Below are 21,250 nucleotides of genomic sequence, written 5' to 3'. Positions count from 1 at the left end.
GTGTGGCTCAGTGGTAGAGCCCCTGCCTAGAATCCACCCCCCACCCCCCACCCCCACCCCTGTGAGGGTTTGGGGGTGTGGCTCATGAATGAAATGAGGACATGACCACTCCAAGGTATGGCTGGGAGGTTTTATTGTTGCAATAAGGGAGAGCACAGAGGCGTCTGGAAGAGTCCATGAGAGCAGAGAGGGGGTTGGGGGGAAGAAAGTGAAAGAAGAGGAGAGAGAGAGGGCAAGTGGGACCAAGAGAGGAGCCAAGGACCAGGAATGGACATGGACAAAGTGGCAGGTTTTTATAGGAACCAGAAGCTGGGGGAAGGGACACTAAGTCCTTGGGGTAGAGAGGGGAGGACAGGGGCAAGTGAGTGAGGAAAGCAGCAGGTACTGAGAGGGCTGGGCTGCCAGCGACTAGTTTATCCTGACTTTCTTTGGAACCTGAGAGTTAAGTGGTAAAGCCCTTGCCCAGAATCCTCCAGTGTGGCACTGGGGTGTGACTCAGTGGTAAAGCCCCAGCCTAGAACACAAGAGGTCCTAGGTTTAATCTCCAGTACTGCAGAAAAAGAAAGGAAGGAAGGAAGACGGATGAGTAGGACATGTTAGTGTGAATTATGGTGGGAGAATGGGGACTTCCACGAGAGTGCTGCTACTAGCCTTGCGTCCATAGCCCAGTTCTGCACCCCCAGTCATAAAAAGCTCAAGCCCTGTGCAGAAGGTGGCTTCAGAGGCCAGAAACACGGCTGCGGCCCCCACCTCGGCTGGCTGGCCCATGCGGCCCAGGGGCTGGGAAAAGAAAGGAGGGAGAAAATTAAGAGCAGTCCCTGAATAGGCATGTTGGTTCACACCTGTCATCTCAGCAAACAAGAAACATGAGTAAGAACTCTGCCCTGAGTGCAAAGCCAGCCTAGGCTAGAGAGTGAGACCCAGTCACCCAAGTGCACACATAAACACACACACACACACACACACACACACACACATGTACAGGCACATACACATACATACACACATGTACAGGCATACAAACACACACATAAACACACAGACACAGACATGTACAAGCACACAAATACACACATACACACACACATACACATGTATACACACCCGCTCACACAGACACACACACAGACATACACACACATACAGGTACATAAACACACATATATACACATACACACATATACACACATATACAGGCACACACACACACACACACACACACACACACAGAATGGTGGTACATGCCTGTAACTCCAGTACTCAGGAAATGGAAACAGAAAAATCAGAAGTTTGAGGATGTCCCTCCCCAGCTACATAGCAAGGCCAAGCCAGCCTAGATTATGTGAAGCTGAGAGAGATACGAAGGCATACAGAGAGACAGAGAGAAGAAGAAGGAGGGGAGGAGAGAGGCCCCAGCCAGATCGATCTCCCTCCCAGCTACCTCTATCCCAAGCCCTCAGCACCTCCTACCTGGGCCAAGGTGCCTTCTAGAATGGTGGCCCTGGGGTCTGAAGTTGCAGCCGCAAGCTCTTGCCACAGTGGAGTCCAGATGTTTCCTGGGGAGATGCTAGGGGACGGAGAGAAGAAATGGGAGCCATGTGTGCTAACTATGTCCAGGCATCCCCAGCTCTATGAGCCTCTATGTCACTTTGATCAGCTCACCAGTTGACACGGACACCATATCGACTCTCATCCAAGGCCAAAGCTTTGGTCATGGCAGTCACTGCCCCCTGCAGAGGCAGAGACCAAAGAGGGTTTAGTCTCTGAGAATGAAGTCCCTCTCAGCCTCTTCTTCTAGGCAACAGCAGCATTGGCTTCGACCACCTGGAAGATACTACCTATGCATGGACTCTGTGTAGCTCAGTTTGTGACGGGTTGCCACAATTCAAGACTAGATGAGGAATACAGTGGAAGACACTCTTGGGACATCTGTGACCCCAGACTTGGGAGCTAAGACAGGTGGATTGCCATGCAAGCAGTGCTAACCTAGCTAAGCTACAGGCTGGGATGCTCACACGAAAGCTAGAAGGTCCTCGCAAGGTGGTCCAGCATTAAAGGGGCTTGCTGCCAAGCGGGACAACCCGGGTTTAGGCCCTGGGATCCACTAAGCTGTCCTTGGAGCTACATGTGTGCACATAAAGAGATACATGTAGACACATATTAAATAAATAAAAATGTAATAAAAATCAGTGCTGGAGAGATGGTTCAGCAGTCAAGAGCACTGGCTGCTCTTCCAAGGGAAGCAGGTTTCATTCCCAGCACCCCAGGATGGCCCAGTTCTCAGTACCCCAGGATGGCCCAGTTCTCAGTACCCCAGGATAGCCCAGTTCTCAGTACCCCAAGATGGCCCAGTACCAGGGAATCAGATTCCCTCTTCTGAAATCAGCATGAACCAGAAAGGCACCCATATGTCAGGCAAAACACTCACACACTTAAAATAAACATAAATACATACACTTTTTTAAATGACTTTACTGCTCTGAGTTCAAGGCCAGCCTGGTCTACATAGAGAGTTCCAGGACAGCCAGAGCTATGCAGAGAAACTCTGTCTCAAAGATTATAAAATAAAATAAATAAAATTGACTGGTAAGGATAAGGGGGTTTGGGCTGGAGAGATGGCCCAGTGGGTGAGAGCACTGACTGCTCTTCCAGAGGTCCTGAGTTCAGTTCCCAGCAACCACATGGTGGCTCATAACCATCTGTAATGGGACCCGATGCTTTCTTCTGGTGTGTCTGAAGACAGTGACAGTGTATTTACACATAAAATAAACAAATCTTTAAAAAAAAAAAGGATAAGGGTGTTTTTTGCTGCTAAGCCCAGGTTCCTGATTTGGTTCCTGAGACTCATGTCTTAGGAGAGAGTTAACTCCTGAAAGTTGTTCTATGACCACTATCACACACACACACACACCACACACACACACACACACACACACCACACACACACACACACACACACACACACACAGAGAGAGAGAGAGAGAGAGAGAGAGAGAGAGAGTAAAAAAAAATTAATTAAAAAAGTGGAGGCAGATTACAGGCTCAAAGCCGAGACCTTTCTGAGCAGCTCAGAAAGATGGAGCCCCCTAGAGGCAGGAGGCAGGTGAGCGGTCAGATGCCTCCCCTGAGGACCTCCAAATGCCAGGTTCCACCCACAGCGGGACCTAGCCCAGCTCCTGCCCTACAGAGTAAAAAAGTCCAAACTCTGGACTTGAAATCCACCAATCCCCACCCCGGAAAGTGCCATAACCACCACCACCCCCCAAGCACTGCAAGGAATCCTATCAAAAGCCTGCTTCTGCCCAGTTCTCTCCTGCCAGAGCAGAGGCAGACTCCTGACTGTCAGGATAGCTCACCATCCAAGCTGTAACACACCGACTGCCAGGACACCTTCCCCTCAGAGCTGGGACACTCACAAAAGGACAGGAGGAAGGAGAGGGGCTGGCCTACCTTGGTGGCCACATAGGTTAGTGCCTGGGACTGGCCGATGGCCCCGACCAGGCTGGAGATGTTGATGATATTTCCTTTACTCTTCCGAAGGTGGGGGAGGGCAAGCTGTGGAGAGGACAGGTCAGTCACCGGCAGCTGGTCCTGGAGGGCGGCCACCAGCATCCTAAAGTGTGGGACTGCAACCTCTGCCCAGTGGGTCTCAATGGGCACAGGCATAGTAGTGGCACATCTATGGTATGCCCCCTCCGCAAGGGATAGCGCTCTCTCGCTCTCTCTCTCTCTCTCTCTCTCTCTCTCTCTCTCTCTCTCTCTCTCTCTCATGCAATTACACATGCATCTGTCTGTCTGCCTGTGTCTTTTCTCTCCCTTCATCTGTTATTCCGTTTCCAAGCCTGTCAAGCTAGGGAAACCTAAGCATCACACAGAACCCTGCCTCTCTCGCCCAACTAGGAGGAAGGGTTTTATTCAGCAGAGGGAGATGGTATGTCTGTATTGTACGAAGAACTCTGTGGTCATGACGTGATGTGGGAAGCCTCGGGATGTGTCCCACTTTCACCACCTTCTGCAGCTCTCCAGGGCCCCTCCTCCACAGGTGTGTTCATTCCCGGCGTGACCTTCATCAGCTCAGTCTGTTCTCCATGGCTGTGGGCTCTAGAGCTAAGGAGGCACAGCCTAGTCTTCCCACGACACGTGACTGAGCACAAACTCGCTCCTGAGGAGGCTCCTAGAGCAGGAACCTGAGAGGATCCCTACTGTAGCCACCCCGAAGCCTTCCACCCCAAATGCAGCCTTCTCCCTTTTCTCCATGTGGTCCGCGACCTCAGAGCCTCTTGCCTGGACCACCCCATCCTGAGAAAGCCACACCGGTCACACAGTGCCCTCAGTTTGCCTTGGAGTAAGAGATCCCTGGGGACTGTCATGGGTTGTCACGTGCCCTCCAGTTCTGTAACTGATATTGCAATAGTGAGAACATCCCAGGTACAAGGGCGCCCTGCCCATCGGGGCCCCTCTTCGCCTCTTAAGGGGGCTGGTGACAATAAGTGTGACTGGATCTCAGGAGGTCAAAAGCCATAAACCCATGAGAGGTTCAGAGGGCTGTGAAGTCTCTGAACCCAGCCCTGTAAGGGAGGGAGGCCCTCTGCTCTCCTCAGGGGATGGGCTCACCCTTTCCCGCTTCACACACAGCCTTCCTTACACCCTGGAGCCCCGTTCCCACCCTCTACCTAATGCCACCTGGCCTCATGTCCTTGCCACCTTCCATAATGGCAGTCCCTCATAGGCTCTGATATCTTCCTTGGCTATTCTCTTCCCTGTACCAGGTGCAGAGCTCTCACTCAATAAATATTTGCCCCTCTCCCCCGCCCCTTTCTGGGATATGTCCCTGGCTGACAGTCTCCCTGTGTGCCTCTAGGCAGCTCCAGAGGGCCCCAGCTTTTACCACCTACCCCAGCTGTCTGTCCTGTCTTATTTATTACTTGGTCGTTTATCTACTTCTCACTCTGTTTTGTTCTGTTCTTGCTTACTTGCCTTCATATCTTTATGTTAGTTTATGTGCACCAGTGTTTTCCTTGCATGTCTGTCTGTGAACCACATGTGTGCAGTGCCTGTGCAGGGTAGAAGAGGGCATCAGATTCCCCAGAAACTAGGATTCTGGGACTTGAACCCGGTTCCTCCTAAAGAGCAGCCAATGCTGGGGCTGGGGATTTAGCTCAGTGGTAGAGCGCTTACCTAGGAAGCGCAAGGCCCTGGGTTCGGTCCACAGCTCCGGAAAAAAAAGAACAAAAAAAAAAAAAAAAAGAGCAGCCAATGCTCTCAACAGGTGGGCCATCAGTCCAGCCTGTCTGCTTCTTAAAGATAAGGTCTCTCACTGACTCTCTGAAGCCCATCGACTCTCGTAGGCTGACTGTCGAGTCAGCTACTGGAACCCACCAGTCCCTGCTTTTCCAGCGCTGGCTGAGATTACAAGCACAGACGCTGGGGTTCCAAACTCAAGCTCACACAGCCAGCACTTCGACCAACTGAATGAGCTTCCAGCCCTTCAGGTAGGGGACACTCGGGCCATTCCAACCAGCAGATTCTCTCTTGATTCCCACTTATGAGCATCTACTTCACTGTCTTCCTGAGGTAGAAAACAGGCACATGAAAGATCTCTGTGTCCCCACCCTCACCCCCAGGGCATTCACTGTACCAATCTGCTGAGGAGAACCCCCTCCTTCACTGCCTCAGCATCCTTTTCTAAGGACCTTGTACATGCTAGGGACACAGCCAGAGTGGTCAGCAATCGCATTCCTAGACAAGCCCAAGTGCTGGGATTTAAGGAGTGAGCCCCCCCCATCCAAACTCCATGGTTCCTATTGCTGACAGAAACAAGTCAGAGGGAAAGATGTCTATTTTCATGGGGCTGAACTTCTAGGGAGAGGCTGGTCAGTGAGTGCAGCATGGAACATTCTAGAATATGATTAGGAAGCTCCCATCACTTTCTTGCTCAACCATCTTCCTCAGCTCTCTATTGTTCCTTTAGACACTGTAATACCATCTCCACCCAATCCACACATGCACACCTATTGGCAGCAGCAACTATTCTGTCTGTCTCATAAGCCATGACCGTCACACCGGCTTCCTTTCCTTTCTCTCTGTGTAGCCAAGGTTGACCTTGAGCTCCTGATCTCCCTCCACTTCCTGAGTGCCGGGATCACAGGTTGCACCATCATGCTTACTTAGTGCTGGAACTCCAGCTGCATCCTGCTGAGCCCTAGCCACGACTTCCGGTTCTTTCTTCCTTTTTCTTTTTTTTTTTTTTTTAAGGCAGGGTTTCTCTGCGTGACCCTGGTTGTCCCGAAACTCTCTCTGTAGACCAAGCTAGCCTGGGACTCAGAGATCTGCCTGCCTCCTGAGTGCTGGGGTTAAAGGCCTGTGCCACCACAGCCTAGTTCACTTTGGATTCTCTTAGCATCCTCTTTGCTACCTCCAAGCAGGCTGGAAAGCTCTGGAAGATTGCGAGGAGGGTGTAACTTCCCAGGTGGATGAAGACTGGCAGTGTCCTTCTAGATCCTGATTCTCCACCTTCCTGATGCTGCCACCCTCCTGTCGTGGTGGTGACCCCCACCCCCAACCATAAACTTATCTCTGTCGCTACTTCACAACTGCAGGTATGGATCTCAGCGTAGATAACCATGCTTTCCGGTTGTCTTAGGCAAGCCCTGTGAAGGGATCTTCAATTCCCAAAGGGAAATTGAACCTCGGATTGAGAACCGCTATACTGTAATAAGGACAGGAAGCCAAGGGGCACAAAGCGATGTGCTCCGGATGAACTGAAGGGCACACAGCAACTGCAGCTCTGCCTGTCTCACCTTGATCAAGGTGTATGCCCCCAGGAGGTTCTCCTCCAGCAGCTGGCGGAAGCCCTGGGCAGAGGTCTCCTCTGGCAACTGTGCAGGTGGGTCTAAAGAGAAGAAGAGGATGAGGCCGGGGCAGGAAGGTGGGAGGGAGGAAGGGAGGGAGGGCAGGGACGATGGGGTCGGAGAGGAGGCCAAGGGTGAGGGAGAAAGCTAAGGATGGCGGCCACACAGTGCTGAGTGCAGCTGAATGCTGACTGCAGAACGGGGTAAGCTAGCCAGTGCCTGTCATTCTAGGGCTCATGGGGGATTGTGGGTAAGTGCTCTGCAGCCAGACCTCAGCTGGTCTCTGTTCTCCTCACTGTGGAATGCGAATTTCCCTGCTTAGATACCACTCCCCACAAGGGAATTTGGTAGGTGTTGTCAACATCAGCCTAAGGAAAGAAGGACCCAGGTAAGGATGAGCGACCAGCAACCCTGAGTCCTTACTGTGATGTGAAGTAAAGCAGCTAAGACTGGGAGCCCAGCTGGCCGGGGACAGTCCTCTGACCCCAACTTTGGAAGATATTCAAGAGGGCCCCGGTGGGTGTTCCCTGAGCCCTTGTTGCCATGGGGACACATTGTTCTCTGGTGCAGCTGTTGGGCTGATGAAAATTTCCCAGAGTGCCACACTACCTAGTGTCTGATAAAGCGTGTCTGGGTTGTCCTTGTCACCAACAAGGCCCAGGGCCACCAGCCATCAGCAAGGCAGGAGCTCCCCCAGGCTCTGGGACTATCGTGAAGGACAGTATAACCTCCTGTGACAAGCACACAGCAAAGAAAGTGAGACTGAGGCCGGGCTGAGCTCTGTGTTAAGGAAGGCTGCAGAGAGATGGTTCAGTGGTTTAGAGCATGGCTGCTGGTCCAGAGAACTAGGTTCAACTCCCAGCACCCACATGGTGGCTCAGAACTGCCTGTAACTCCAGTTGCAGGGGATCCAACTCCTTCTGGTCTCTGTGGGCACCAGTCATGCAAGGGGAGAACAGACATACATGCAAGTGTAAACACACACACACACACACACACACACACATGTGCGCGCACGCGGGAGGCAGAGGGCTATGTGTCCTGAGGAAGGGGTAAACTGAGGTTCAGAGGAAGGATTGGGCTGTTGAAATGGCTCAACTGTACCTTTACACTTGTGCCAAGCCTGATAACCTGAACTCAATCCCACATGGCCGAAGGAGAGAACTGATTCCCTCTTGTTGCACTGAACACCAGAGAAGTACTTACTGTGCATGAGAGTGCGAGTGCTTGTGCAAGCACACGCTTACACACATGCACATCGATAGACAGATAGATAATAGATAGACAGATAGATAAATAATAGATAGATAATAGATAGATAGATAGATAGATAGATAGATAGATAGATAGATAGATAGGGCAATAATTTTTAAGAGAGGAATGGGGAAGAGGGTATAAGTAGATGTCAGGGACACTGGCCTCCAAACCACACAACTTACGGTAGCCGGCATTATTCACCACACAATCCAGGTGACCAAATCGAGAGACAGTCTCAGAAATCAGAGTCTGAGGAGAGAAGAAAGAGCAGGTGATGAGCTGAGAGGTGACAGCCTTGGAAAAGCCAGGAGGCCCAAGGCAAGGATGGGCTCAGCTAAGGAAGACAGGGTAGGGTGAGGTGGAAGGGGACCAGGGCCACAGAATAGGTCTAGAAAGAGAGGAGGATGCAGGAAGTCGAGGACCCAGACTAAAAGGACTGATCCACACAGCACAGTTGCCACTTGTCACAGCGTTCCTATTGCTGTGATAAGCACCATGACCAAAAGCAACCTGGAGAGGAGATGATTAATGTCTGCCTACAGCTCCCAGGTCATATCTATCACTGAGGGAAGCCAGGACAGGGACTCAGAGCAGAAGCTCAAGGCTGGGACTGAAGCAGAGGCTGTGGACGAACACTGTTCGCTGGCTTGTTCCCATGCCTCGTCCAGCCCCTTTTCTTAGACTATCCAGGACCACCTGCCCTGCAATGTCACAACCCCCAGGGAGCTGGGGAAACTCCCACATCAACCACTAATTAATTAAGTGACCAACAGGCTTGCCCACATGCCAATTTGGTGGGGCCATTTTCTAGTGAGATTCCCTCTTCCCAATGACTCTAGCTTGTGTCCAGTCGATTTAACACTAACCAGCACACCATTTTAGAAGACTTCGGAGGGGTGTGTGTGCAGAAGACAGAGCCTCAGAAGGAGAGTCTACAGACCCGAGTGCAGTGGGGAGCAGAGAGACAAAGAAAGACAGAGGCCCAGATAGGAGCTAGACCTGGAAACACATAAGAGATTCTGAGTGCCAGGAAGTCAGAAACTTGTTACAGGAGCCAAGAGTTCAAGTCCTGATCATTCCTAAAGACCTGAGAGAGAAGAGGGCAGAAGGACGGAGGTGACAAGGGCATGGATACCCAGAGGGACTGGCGATGGAGTGTGGGACAGAAAACACTGACCTGTAAATCTCCTTCCTGAGTCACGTCACCGGGGATGAAGACAGTGCCCAAGAGTTCCTGCTCCACAGCCCGGCCCCCAGCCTCTGCAAGAGAAAGATTCTGGGTCCGAGGGAGGAGGCTTAGGAATGTGGGTCTGAGGGAGGAGAGCTATGCAGAGATCATTGATGAGGCAAGGGAGAGATGAACACTGATTCACTCACCATCCTTGTCACAGAAAACCACTTGAGCCCCACTGTCCACTGCCAACAGAAAGAGAACGATGTTACCTGCCCTGCAGACTTGCGTCACTGCCTCTGCTGCCCTCTTGTGGCCACCAGAGCACCTGCCTCTCTGGCGGCTCTCGTGATTGTCTCTCTCACAAGATTGTCTCCACTCACAAGAGCAACAAATTACCCTTCCTCATTAAGCCACTGCTTGGCCCCCATCCTGGATTCTAGAAAAATCCAAAACCTACAAACAATAAAACACACAAAGCTATCATTTGCAGCTAGGGACCCATCTGGGGAAGAACTTTTTTTTTTTTTTTTTTTTTTTTTTGGATTTTTGAGATAGAGTTGCTCTGTGTAGCCCTGGCTGTCCTGGAACTCACTCTCCTGGCTGGCCTCAAACTCAGAGATCCACCTGCCTCTGCCTCCCAAGTGCTGGGATTGTAGGCATATACCACCACTGCCAGGCCAGTGGAAGAACTTTTAATGACCGACCTATCAACAAAGACCCAACAATCCAAATGGATTCATGTAAGAATGAAACGGAGGGACCAGAGAAATGGCTCAGCGGTTAAGAGCACTGGCTGCTTTTCCAAAGGACACAGGTTCAGTTCCCACCGTCCACATGGCAGCTCACAACTGTTTATAACTCCGGTTAGGAGGGATCTGACAACCTCACCCAGGTACAACGACAACGCACAGAGAAAATTAAAAACAAACAAATCATTAAAGAAATGAACCTGAGTCTCCTCCTCCCACTGTGGGAGCCTCTGCCAGCCGCTCTTTCTCTCCTACAATTCAGGCAGCAGGCGGGAAGACCCTTACTCACCGAAGGCTCTCACGATCGCAGCCCCGATGCCCCGACTGCCCCCAGTCACCACCACCACCTTCCCAGAATATCGGCCTACTGCAGCCATTCCCAGCTATCTCGCTCGTGTCCCACACCCTCTGGGCCTCTTCCCACCTTTAAAGTCCAGAGAAGCGGGGGAGTGGAACCAGATATACAGGCTGGGTCACTGAAGGCTGACCCTGGCAGGGGGAGTTCCCAGGAAGGCACACCTAGGAGAACTGAGGACTCTCCTTCCTAGCCCTCTTTCTCAGACCCAGGGTCCCCACCCGTGATGATCCTCCTTCAGACCCAGGGATCCCCATCCTGACACTCCTCTTCCAGGCTCAGGGACCCCCACCCCAGCTCTGCCCCCTCAGACTGACTCTAGCCCTGCTCCCTTTGACTTGTAAGACCAGCACCACTTCTGCCTTGACTCAGGATCCAGACTCCAACCTCCTCCCTCAGACCCATATTTTAAGATGTAGCCCCCCAATGTCCTGTGAATCCAAGGCCCTGACGCTTGTTTGTCAGAACACAATGTCACAACCACAGAGAGAATAAAGCTATTTATTGACTAGTTCAAAGTTTTAATCCAAGTTCGGACAGTGTTGGGATAATCAATCTTTGACCATCATAGCCCCGGCCCTCCTAGAACACAGGCTGAAATGAACCTCTCCCCTGTGGTCCTGAATGGTCCCACACCTCAAGGTTGTGCTTCCAGCCTTTAGCACCCAGTGCAAAGGCAGGAGTCAAAAGCTGGACTGCAGCAGAGTGACTCTCAGGGGCCATGCCCCCTCTTCCTGGGCCAGAGCTGGAGGGGCCTTCCCAGGGTCCCACCTGGGCTCCCACGGAGCCAGGCCTCTCCCACTCCCTTGGCATGAGAACCCTGTGGTAGCCGAGTTAGCCTTGTGAGAAGTTGGGGACGAGGTGACCTGGGGCAGCTCTTCACTGGGAGGCTGTGGACTTGGCTGGAGACAGTCTCCCCTGGTGTCCAAATTTCTCTCTGGAGAGGCTAAACGGAGAATGAGAAAAGTGTTAACTTAAACGTGTAAAGTCCAAACTTCCAGGCCTCCTTCCTCAGATGCGGGGGTTCAGAGCCTGGGCACCTCACCTGTCATCAGCCTGTGCCACTGGGAAGCCTCTGTAGCAAGAGCTTGGGAGAGGCTGAGCACTCGTTCCCGGTGGCCTCCAGACACGGGTGAGTAGGTTGTGGAGTGCCTAGGACTACAGAAAATAAGCCACGTGTCAAACAGGCCACCGAGGCTCCCGGGGAGTTCTTCCTAGCTTTTATCTAGAGGACGTTAAGCACAGGCTTTGTTACCAGTAGACCAGCAGGGAGGTCACCATTACTGGATGAACAGCTGGATCTGATTCAGGCCACAAGAGCTCTGCAGTCTCTGACCCACCACCAGGGGCTTCCTGGCTTTTTTGTAGTTACCTCGGGAACTCAAGGGACTCAGAAGTTCTGGGGACTTGTTTGGTACACAGGAAACTATAATAACACCACTGCTCCCCTGTCTGCATCAAGAATTGACCCCCCCACCCCATTGCAGCTCCCACTCTAGATCCATACCTACTCCATGACCCGGAACTCCTGAGCCATTTCGCAGCTCCTACAATAGGCTGGAAAGGAATTATTGGTTACAATTCTTGTCATGGAGAATGGTCACAAGTTCAAGGGCAGCCTTGATGGAAAGAACAGAGGAGAGCGGGGTAGGGAAAGGAAGGGAGAGGGCAAGAAAAGAAAGAAAGGGGCTATGGGTGGGGAGGATAGATTTTGCCATTGAAGCCCGTTTTCTCTCCATCCCTTTCTCCTTGGCCCCCTTCTCCCCACCAACCTACATGCAGATACTAGGAAGTTCAGAGGACAACAGGAAGTGCCCCCCACCAATCCTCTGCTCTCAGCAAGTCGGCCAGACTAGCTGACCCCTGAGCTTCCAGGGATTCACTATCTCCATTCTCTGACTCAGTGCCTTGGGGATCACAGACATTCACTGACAGCCGAGTCTTTATACATGGGTTCTGAAACCCCCAAGCCTATCCCTGAGCACCTCCTGGGTCCCCCCACTGCTCCCAGCCAGGTTCTTATGACATTCAGATTGCCTTCTGACTCGTTATATGGGTGCAGATGGCCTCCGTCTCCTCAGTATCAGGAGCTGGGCAGCAGCTCCACTGGCCTCCTACTTATGTTTATGGTGATGTTAGGGGGACTGGGAGTGAAGTAGCCTTGGAGAACATCAGGCTCGCAAAGTCAAGTCCACGTCTACAGCTTGTTGTCTACTTCCCTACAAAGGCTTCTCTGACTTGGATATAAATATCTCCCAAAGGTTTATGTGTCACAAGGTTTGGTCGCCAGCCCTTGATGCTGCCGAGATGTGACTGGACTGTGACGGTGTTTGTCTGACCAATGAATTAACCAACAGGTGAGTGACAGGACACTGGCCTGGACTATTAGGCCTGACTCCCAGGTCTGAGTCAGGCTACGTCTCCCTGAAGTTCATGATTCAGTAGTCAGTGCAGTGTCTTGACAGCTTACAACGCATGGTACCTGGCTTCCCCATCCTCCTTGTCACATGGGCTACACGGATCTAAATCACTCTGCCCAATCTGAAATTTTCCATCTGAAATTTTCCATAGGCTCTCCACAGCCATAACATGTCAGACCTTTGCTTTGTTGGGGAAAAAAAAAAAAAAGAGTCTGAGATTCCTCAATGGGACCCACTCTGAGAGGTGCTCTGAGGCTGCTCTCGGAAGGGCTCCTCTGGCCAGCCTCCCGTCATTCCTCTCAGGGTGCCTCTCTCCCTCCCTTTCTCTCTCTCTTAATGAAGTCTTGCCTTCCCTCTAAGGCCCCACCATGGTTAGGTCCACACATGGCCTCGAGGCTCTTTCCCTATCAACTTCATTGATGAGGTTATTAATAGACGTTTTCTCTCCCTCAGTCATGTGGATACAGGCCAGATTAGACCAGATTAAAAGCAGGCAAAGTGAGTTCAAATCCCAGAAACCACATGGTGGCTCACAACCATCTGTAATGGGACCCGATGCCCTCTTCCGGTGTGTCTGAAGGCAGCTACAGTGTACTCATAACAAATAAATAAATAAATAAATAAATAAATAAATAAATAAATAAATAAATCTTTAAAAAAAAAAAGTAGGCAAAGGCAGGTTTATGAGGAGGCAGCTCTGGGGATGGGTTCAGCGACCTCACGGTGAAGGTCAGTGACATCACACATCCAGGTTAAAGCAATGGGAGTTTTATAGAGCTTAGGCAAGGAGTGAGACGTGCCAGCTTGGAGCTGGGATTGTGCCCATACATGGTCAAAAACTGAGCCCCTGGGCGGGCGCTCGTGGGTGTGTGGCCAGAAACGTGGCAAGGAGAAGTGAGGATATGTTAGCCCGGAGTTTTCTCTGCATGGGTGGGGTTGGGGGAGAGGAGGGCAATTCGGGTTTCCCAACTTGTGCAGGGGAACAATTGTCCAGCCTAACAATTAATGTCAGCTTCCTCCAGGACCAGGCAGCCCTCTCTCTGATGTCATTACAACAAGAGTTCACAGGTCACTGTGCCGTTAGGAAGCAGGGCCTAGCTGGAGAAGAGGGTGTGGTCAGGAAAGGTTTTATATACATATTCAGTCTGTCTGTCTCCCCCCCCCTCCCCCCTAGATCTCAGGCTTTCGTTTGGCAAAGCAGGTTCGACGGGGAGCTTGGAAGAGAGAGCTTCAGGGAGGCACGGCCTCTTTCAAGTACAACTAAGAAAGCCTAAGTTCCAACGGGAAACAGGGAGATGCCTGTTCCCTCCTGGTTGGTGGCCGAACGGAAACATTCCTGGAAGAGAGGGGAGAAGCCTGAGACTGAGGCGAAACACAGACTTCCCCCACTGAACACTGCGGAAGCAGCAAACACAGCTGCAAGAATGGACTGACAGGCCAAGCTACAGAGGGCTCTCTCCGAACCACTGAGCTGCAGTTCTGCAGACAGCTACACCACCGCAGCCTCCATGAGCTGCCACTCATCCCAGGAAGGGCTTCTTGGTGGTGCAGCTACTTTTAGGTCATCCCTGGAAGTAACCTCTCACACAGAGCCCTGTTAGTGACTCCCCAAAAACCTCACTGGTTCGCCAAGGTGGACTTGGGCGCAATCATTTTTGTAGTCCGTAGTGTGCTGTATCTCCTCAGGAAAAGTTTCTCACACAATACCTCCTTGCCTAATTCTGTCCCGTAACTGCAGGAGGAACAGGGCCAGCGGACATAAGTTTGCAACAAGGAAGTGGGACACAATTCCATTTCAGAAAGGAGGGCAGGGATTGGGGCTGAGGCTGAAGAATAGAGAGCTTGCCAGGCATGCGCAAAGCTCTAGGTCCCACCCACCAGCACTGTTTAAACCAGGTGAGAGACAAGCTTGTAATCACGACACAGTCCTTCTGGAAGATCCGGAGTCCAAGCCCAGCCTTGACTCTGTAGCTAGGTCAGGGCTAGCCTGGGATACATGAAACCTGGCCTCAAAAAGAAAGAGAGAGAGAGAGAGAGAGAGAGAGAGAGAGAGAGAGAGAGAGAGAGAGAGAGAGCGAGCGCAAGCAGGCAGAACATCCCCTCCCATCGTGCTCCCCAACCCAAGACCCCACTCTCCTCACCCTCTGCTCCATGTCAGGCTGGCGTGGAACTGGGGATAGTGTCCTTCCCAGGGTCAGGAGCCTTGGGGAGGTAGGGCGAGGAAGAGAGAGCCCACATGCTTGGTTTCTACGCATGCGCTCCAGCTGCTCCTGAGCGCTCATCCTAGGCCGCGCCAGCGGGGCCTGCGAAGAGACAGACCAAAAGTCTAATCCAACAGCCTGGCACTTTACAGAGCATTTGTCACAGAGGGGACCTCTGTACACCAGGGGTCTGCTGCATCCCCTCCCTGGCCCTGAGGACAAAGACTTCCAAACTGTTAATGGCCTGATTTCTACTCCAGTCTCTGGTTTCCTTCCATCATCGCGCTTTATGGAGAAGGAAGTATCAACAATTCCTGGGCATGCCGGCTTCTCCCAAAAATTTGACATTTAGTGAAAAACACTAGCTCTTTTATCTGGATAAGTGCTGCAGAATGACCCCAATGCCTCCTGTGCCCGGCAGTGACGTCACTGACGAGCCACGCACCCACCCCCTCACTGGGAGAGTCTATGCAGGACTGAGCCATGCCCCTGACTATTTTATTTTAAATCTCATGCCACTGTGGTAAGAAGCCTATTAGTGTGTTACACAGATGAGAAACACGGAGGCTCAGAGGAGCTCAGTAACTACCCGAAATCGCGCAACTTCAAATACTTGAGATAAAATCCTGTCTGCTCTGGTGTAGCCTTTGAATTGGTCTCTCCTAGTGTAGGGAGGCCGGAGGTGATCAGAGCACGGTTACAAGGCAGCCTTAAGGTGTCTCAGAAATGGTCTACCTTAGTTCTCAGCAGCGGAGATGACTGTTGGCGACATTCAGGGCTGGATGCCCGGGAGACTCTTGGAGACCCGACACCTTGAAGGACAGATGGGGACTTAGTCAGAACAAGAACACACACACACACACACACACACACACAGAGAGAGAGAGAGAGAGAGAGAGAGAGAGAGAGAGAGAGAGAGAGAGAGACCCACCCTACCAGGGTACTCACCTGACTGAGAGCTGCTGAGGGCTCTGTCACCTCCTGGGGGTTGACCCCAGTCCACCTCAGGGGACTGAGGGGAGCTGAGCTCCAGTGACTCTGAAAGGCTCTGGAAGGGTAGAATAGGGATCAAATACTGTCATTAACTGAGGCACAGCTTGGAAAAGATTACAAACCCAGAGCCAGATATGCTGGCTTCAAATCCCATCTCTGCCACTTATTAGCTGTGTGACTTTGAACAAGTTGCTTAACCTCTCTTAACCTCTCAACTTGAACATGTTGCTTAACATGGAAATTATTCCACCTTTGCTATGTGAGGCAGTTAAAGCAGCGTGGGAACATTTTTTCCCACGAGCACAGCAGGCACCACGCTCTGCTGTAGACCTGGTTGATGTGGTGGTCTCTGAGGGACTTCCCAGCAGCAGCTGCCTTAGAGTCACACAGGCTTGCTCCTGTAATTAGCCCCTAAAAACTCAGTACTTTACCAAAGCGGGCTTGAGGTTTCCTTCGCTGTCGGTGCCTATTCTGCCTGAGGTGGATGGAAAAGTTAAGGCACCGATGGAATAATAAAGAATGTATTTACTAGATAAGGGGTTGGTGAGATCTCTCCATAGATGGGAGCACTTGCCACCAAGTCTGACGATTCAAGTTCCATCCCAGGGTCTACATAGTGGAAGGAGAAAACCAAAACCATTCTCACGGATTATCCCTGACCTCCACGTGACATTAGTACACACACACACACACACACACACACACACAACACGCACATGTGTTCGCGCACACACACACACACACACACATACATACATACATATATATACACACATGCACACACACACACAAGAGTGATTGATGGTAGGGGGACTGTGTAGAGTACATTCATTGTTATGGGAAAACCCCGCCTGGCACCGTTGCCTGGAGTTGGGTCCTTGGAGCAAACAGAAGAGATGGTCCAGTGGTTAGAGTGCTTGTTCTTGAATAGGACCCAGGTTCAAGTCCCAGTATCTGTATGATGGTTGAAAAGCATCCTAACCAGTTCCAGAAGATTGATCACCTCTTCTGACTTCAGTGGGATTGAGTAGTGATCAAGGGGAAGGAACAGCACTTGGGGGGCAGGGGGAGGGGCTTAGGACAGTTGATGGAGGAGCTGGAAATCTTACCTCCCGCTCTGAGGACTCCTCTCGTTGGGGTGCAGGGGATGGAGACTTGGGCTCAGTATGTGGGGGCTGTTTCTGGGGGCCACCTAGACCTGCCAATGTGTCCTCCACCATCCACAGCTGCTGCTGGGCAGACGCACGGTCCTGGGGAAAGAAAAGGTGAGAAAATAAACAATGGAAATGGTCGATGGCCTCAGCCAGGAAGCCATCACATCCAACCAGCTTGAGGCTTTCTTGGCTGGCTCTGGCCTTTCAAACTCCTTGTTCAACTTGCTGTCCCAATGTCAATTTGCACAGGAAACACCTTCTAAATGTCTACGGGCTTGTTGTTGGGTTTTGTTGTTTGTTTGTTTGAGACAGGATTTCTCTGTGTAGCCCAGTCAGATCTCGAGTGCTACCTCCTGAGTGCGTGTGCCAAAACCGCCTGGCCCCTTCCAAGGTTTAATTACATGTGCGTGTGTATGTGTGTGTATGTGGGAGTGGGAGTGTGTGTGTGAGAGTGTGTAAGAGAGTATGTGTATGTGAGAGTGTATGTATGTCAGATTGTAAGTAAGAGTGTATATGTGTGTATATAAGAGTGAATATATGAGAGTGTGTGTATAAGTGTGTGTGTGAGAGTGTGTAAGAGAGTATGTGTATGTGAGAGTGTGAGTGTTTGTGTGTGACCCCTTCCAAGGTTTAATTACATGTGCGTGTGTATGTGTGTGTATGTGGGAGTGGGAGTGTGTGTGTGAGAGTGTGTAAGAGAGTATGTGTGTGTGAGAGTGTGAGTGTTTGTGTGTGAGAGGATGTTTGTCTCTGTATGTGAGAGTGTATGTATGTCAGATTGTAAGTAAGAGTGTATATGTGTGTATATAAGAGTGAATATATGAGAGTGTGTGTATAAGTGTGTGTGTGTGAGTGTGTGTATGAGAGTGTATGTGTGTGCGTGTGTGTGTGTGTGAGTGTGTGTATGAGAGTGTATGTGTGTGCGTGTGTGTGTCTGTGTGTATATGAGAGTGTGTGTATATGAGAGTGTGTGTATAAGTGTGTGTGTGTGAGTGTGTGTGTGAGAGTGTATGTGTGTGAGAATGTGTCTGTGTGTCTGTGTGTATATGAGAGTGTGTATGAGAGTGTGTGTGAGTGTGTGTGTGAGTGTGTGTCTGTGTGTATATATGAGTGTTTTTTGAGAGTGTGTGTGTGTATGTGTGAGTGTGCGCACACACACATGCATGAATGAAGGTCAAAATACTGGGGGTGTGTTTCTCCTCCCATTACATAGCTCTCAAGGATTAAGTGTGGCTGTCAGACTTGGCATCGGTGCCTTTATCTACTGAGCTGTCTCTCCAGCCCCAAATTTTTAAAGGATTATTATATTTTCATTCATGTGTATGTATGGCATATGCCATTGTGCCTGGCCTCACAATTTTTTTTTTCTTTTCTTTCTTTTTTTTCGGAGCTGGGGACCGAACCCAGGGCCTTGCGCTTGCTAGGCAAGCGCTCTACCACTGAGCTAAATCCCCAACCCCCACAATTTTTTTAAATTAAAAAATGTATTATGAACAGGACATGTCAAAATAAAAATAATTAACGGTTTGCTGGACTTTGTCATGACAGGACATCTCTTAAAACAAACAAACAGGGTTTGGGGATTTAGCTCAGTGGTAGAGCGCTTGCCTAGCAAGCACAAGGCCCTGGGTTCGGTCCCCAGCTCTGAAAAAAAGAAAAAAACAAAAAACAAAAAACAAACAAACAAACAAACAAAACCCAGTGGGCTTCCTGATGAAATGAGAAACCCAACACCCAGGGTGAACTCTAGAGACTGAGAGGCCAGACATTGCTAGAAATGCACCATGGTCCTGGATAGGGAGAGCAGTGTGCGTGTAGGTGTGTGTTTCTCTGTGTAGGTGATAATGAGTGTGTAGAAGCTCACAGAGGTCAGGAAGGGACACGCTCACCCTTGAAGCCGGAGTTATAGGCTTGTGAGCCATCCCGTGTGGGTGTTGACCTCAGAACCTGAGACCTCTGACAGAGCAGTAAGTGACTGTAACCAGTGAGTCACGGCCCAGCCCTGTGCTTTCAAGTTTATGCAAGAGATGCAGGTCCCACTGGGGAAACCAACGCGGGGAGCCCACATCTCATTTCATTATAAAGCTCCCTGGGGTTTTTCGTTTGTTTTGTTTTGTTTTTGAGAGATGTCCTATTATGACAGGTCCAGCAAGTCTTTAATTAATTTATTTTTATTTTGACACATCCTGGTCATAATTCATTTTTTAACTTAAAAAATTTTTGTGAGGCCAGGCACAATGGCATATGCCTTTAATCCCAGCACTTCGGAGGCAGAAGCAAGAGGATCACTGTGAGTTTGAGGCCAGCCTGATCTACAAAGCGAATTCTAGGGCAGCCTGAGCTACACATGGAGATATCCTGTCTTGAAAAAAACAAAACAAAAGAACAATGTAATAGACAACAATAGACAATGCATTCTAGACTTGCTTAAAGAGAGCACATGAGCTAGAGGGATGCCCATCTTCTCCCCATTCCACTTCTTTTTTGTTTAAAGATGTATTTATTTATTATCTGTGAGTACACTGTTGCTGCCTTCAAACACACCAGAAGAGGGCATCAGATCCCACTACAGATGGTTGTGAGCCACCATGTGGTTGCTGGGAGTTGAACTCAGGATCTCTGGAAGAACAGTCAGTGCTCTTAACCACTGAGCCATCTTTCCAGCCCTCCCTCCGCTTCTTTTCTAAGAATGTTTTTATTGTTTTAAATGCGTGTAGATATATGTGTCTATATGTATGTGTACATGAGTTGCAGGTGCATGTAGCGGCCACAAGGGGGCATCAGATCCCCTGGAGTTGGAGTTACAGATGGTTGTGAGCCACCATGTGGATGCTGGGAACTGAACTCAGGTCCTCTGCAAGAGCAGCAGTGCTCTTAACCACCAAGCCATCTCTCTAGTCCCAACTCTGCATCTCAATCCACTGAGATGTGAGACGTCCCAGCGGCTGCCAACCTTAACTCTACCTTACCTTCTGCACAGAGAAGAACTGTACGCTCAATCCATATACCAAAGTACAACCTAACACAACACGTTTTGCTTCCTGTCAAATCACATCAAGAAAAAAATCACTAATCCAATGGGTGGGACTCTGGCTCCCCGGGCAGCGCTGGAGCGTCCACAGCTCCCAGGTGAACTCAGAGTTTATGGCTCTGATGCTGTGGGCGGGGATGACAAGGGTGAGCGTGTACCTGGGGAGACCCGAGGTGCAGCAGGTACTCGAGAGTCTCTCTTAACGTGCCGAGATCCTGCTCCAGGCCGCTGTACGTGTCCCAAACCCGCTCTCGCTCCTAAAGTGCCAGAGAAGATGGAGATATACGAGGTTAGTCTCTCGAACTACCAGATCTTGCTGCAGCTGAGCGGAAGGGAGGCATCCCCCAGATAGTCTCAGTCCAGACAGGCATCGAGTCCTACGATCTTCTTTGCATGAACTACTGGGAACCCCAGTCCAAACGCTCCATGGGATCCTGTGCACAGGAACCGGTCCTTAGATCCATGGAGTCTACGGATTACACTTTAAGTATCTATTTCTTAATGGCTGTGCTTTAGCATGATCCTCACAAGGACAATATGAAATAAGTACAATTCTTCTTCCTATTGAATGTCTTTATATATATGCTGTGCCTGCATACATGTATGTGCATGTACGCGGAGGCCAGTAGAGGGCGCCAGATCCCCTGGAACTGGAGTTGTGGCGCCAACATGTGGGTGCTGGAAATTGAACCTAGGTTCTTTGGAAGAGCAACAAGTGCTCTAACCACTGGGCCATCTCTCCAGTACCATTTTTCTTTTCTTTTCTTTCTTTCTTTTTTTTTTTTTTTTGTTCTTGTGTTGTTTTGTTTTGTGAGACAGGGTCTCAGTATGTAACTCTAGCTGTCCTGGAACTCACTATGTAAACCAGGCAGGCTGAGGTCGAACTCACAGGGATCCCCTGCCTCTGCCTCTTCCAATACTATTTTTCTTATCTAGAGAACTTTTTCTGAGGTCACATGGTAACCTTGAGGGAAAGCATATTCAAAGCCAGTGAAACTCACCTAAGGAGAACTGCGAAAAGGCTTAGCAGGAAGTGGCACTTAGAAGCCTGAAGACCTGGATCCC

The 21,250-nt window shown here is 50.4% G+C and overlaps 2 protein-coding genes and 1 long non-coding RNA gene across 9 annotated transcripts in view; 1 reads left to right on the top strand and 2 right to left on the bottom strand.

The window, feature by feature from the left end:
- Positions 1-116: 116 nt before the first annotated feature.
- Positions 117-10,474, bottom strand: Hsd17b14 (hydroxysteroid (17-beta) dehydrogenase 14). Of its 3 annotated transcripts, NM_001191111.2 has the most exons (9): positions 10,321-10,474; positions 9,486-9,524; positions 9,286-9,368; positions 8,291-8,357; positions 6,801-6,892; positions 3,451-3,555; positions 1,663-1,730; positions 1,471-1,567; positions 118-780 (listed from the first exon to the last, which is right to left on the bottom strand). In NM_001191111.2, exons 1-9 carry the CDS (start codon positions 10,406-10,408, stop codon positions 607-609), a joined length of 813 nt encoding a protein of 270 aa, NP_001178040.1. In that variant the 5' UTR covers positions 10,409-10,474; the 3' UTR covers positions 118-606. The 3 variants fall into 3 exon arrangements, with proteins under 3 accessions (XP_087448571.1, XP_087448568.1, NP_001178040.1); XM_087592445.1 differs by lacking the exon at positions 1,663-1,730 and having other exon boundaries at positions 117-780; positions 10,321-10,466; XM_087592442.1 differs by lacking the exon at positions 3,451-3,555 and having other exon boundaries at positions 117-780; positions 10,321-10,466.
- On the top strand, positions 6,253-16,040 carry LOC120097182 (uncharacterized). Of its 2 annotated transcripts, XR_015651432.1 has the most exons (3): positions 6,300-6,886; positions 12,648-12,743; positions 13,981-16,040. It is a non-coding gene; the product is annotated as an uncharacterized LOC120097182 (long non-coding RNA). The 2 variants fall into 2 exon arrangements; XR_015651436.1 differs by lacking the exons at positions 12,648-12,743; positions 13,981-16,040 and adding an exon at positions 9,500-10,995 and having other exon boundaries at positions 6,253-6,886.
- Plekha4 (pleckstrin homology domain containing A4) overlaps positions 10,872-21,250 on the bottom strand; it is a 22,837-nt gene continuing 12,458 nt past the window's right edge. For 2 of the 4 annotated variants that reach the window (XM_087556090.1, NM_199101.1), the window contains 8 exons: positions 20,344-20,442; positions 17,110-17,250; positions 15,956-16,055; positions 15,743-15,819; positions 14,948-15,109; positions 11,894-11,943; positions 11,432-11,544; positions 10,872-11,332 (listed from right to left, as the gene is read on the bottom strand). In XM_087556090.1, the coding sequence (XP_087412216.1) occupies positions 11,070-11,332; positions 11,432-11,544; positions 11,894-11,943; positions 14,948-15,109; positions 15,743-15,819; positions 15,956-16,055; positions 17,110-17,250; positions 20,344-20,442 (1,005 nt within the window). In that variant the 3' untranslated portion in view covers positions 10,872-11,069. The remainder of the gene's footprint in view (positions 11,333-11,431; positions 11,545-11,893; positions 11,944-14,947; positions 15,110-15,742; positions 15,820-15,955; positions 16,056-17,109; positions 17,251-20,343; positions 20,443-21,250) is intronic. The other 2 variants (XM_087556101.1, XM_087556110.1) reach the window with 1 other exon arrangement.

The sequence above is a fragment of the Rattus norvegicus genome, chromosome 1 (assembly GCF_021556685.1).
Source record: "Rattus norvegicus strain SHRSP/BbbUtx chromosome 1, alternate assembly SHRSP_T2T, whole genome shotgun sequence".
Lineage (NCBI taxonomy): Eukaryota > Metazoa > Chordata > Mammalia > Rodentia > Muridae > Rattus > Rattus norvegicus.
Note: the sequence above shows the minus strand (reverse complement) of the source record. Positions and strands in the feature narration are given on the sequence as shown.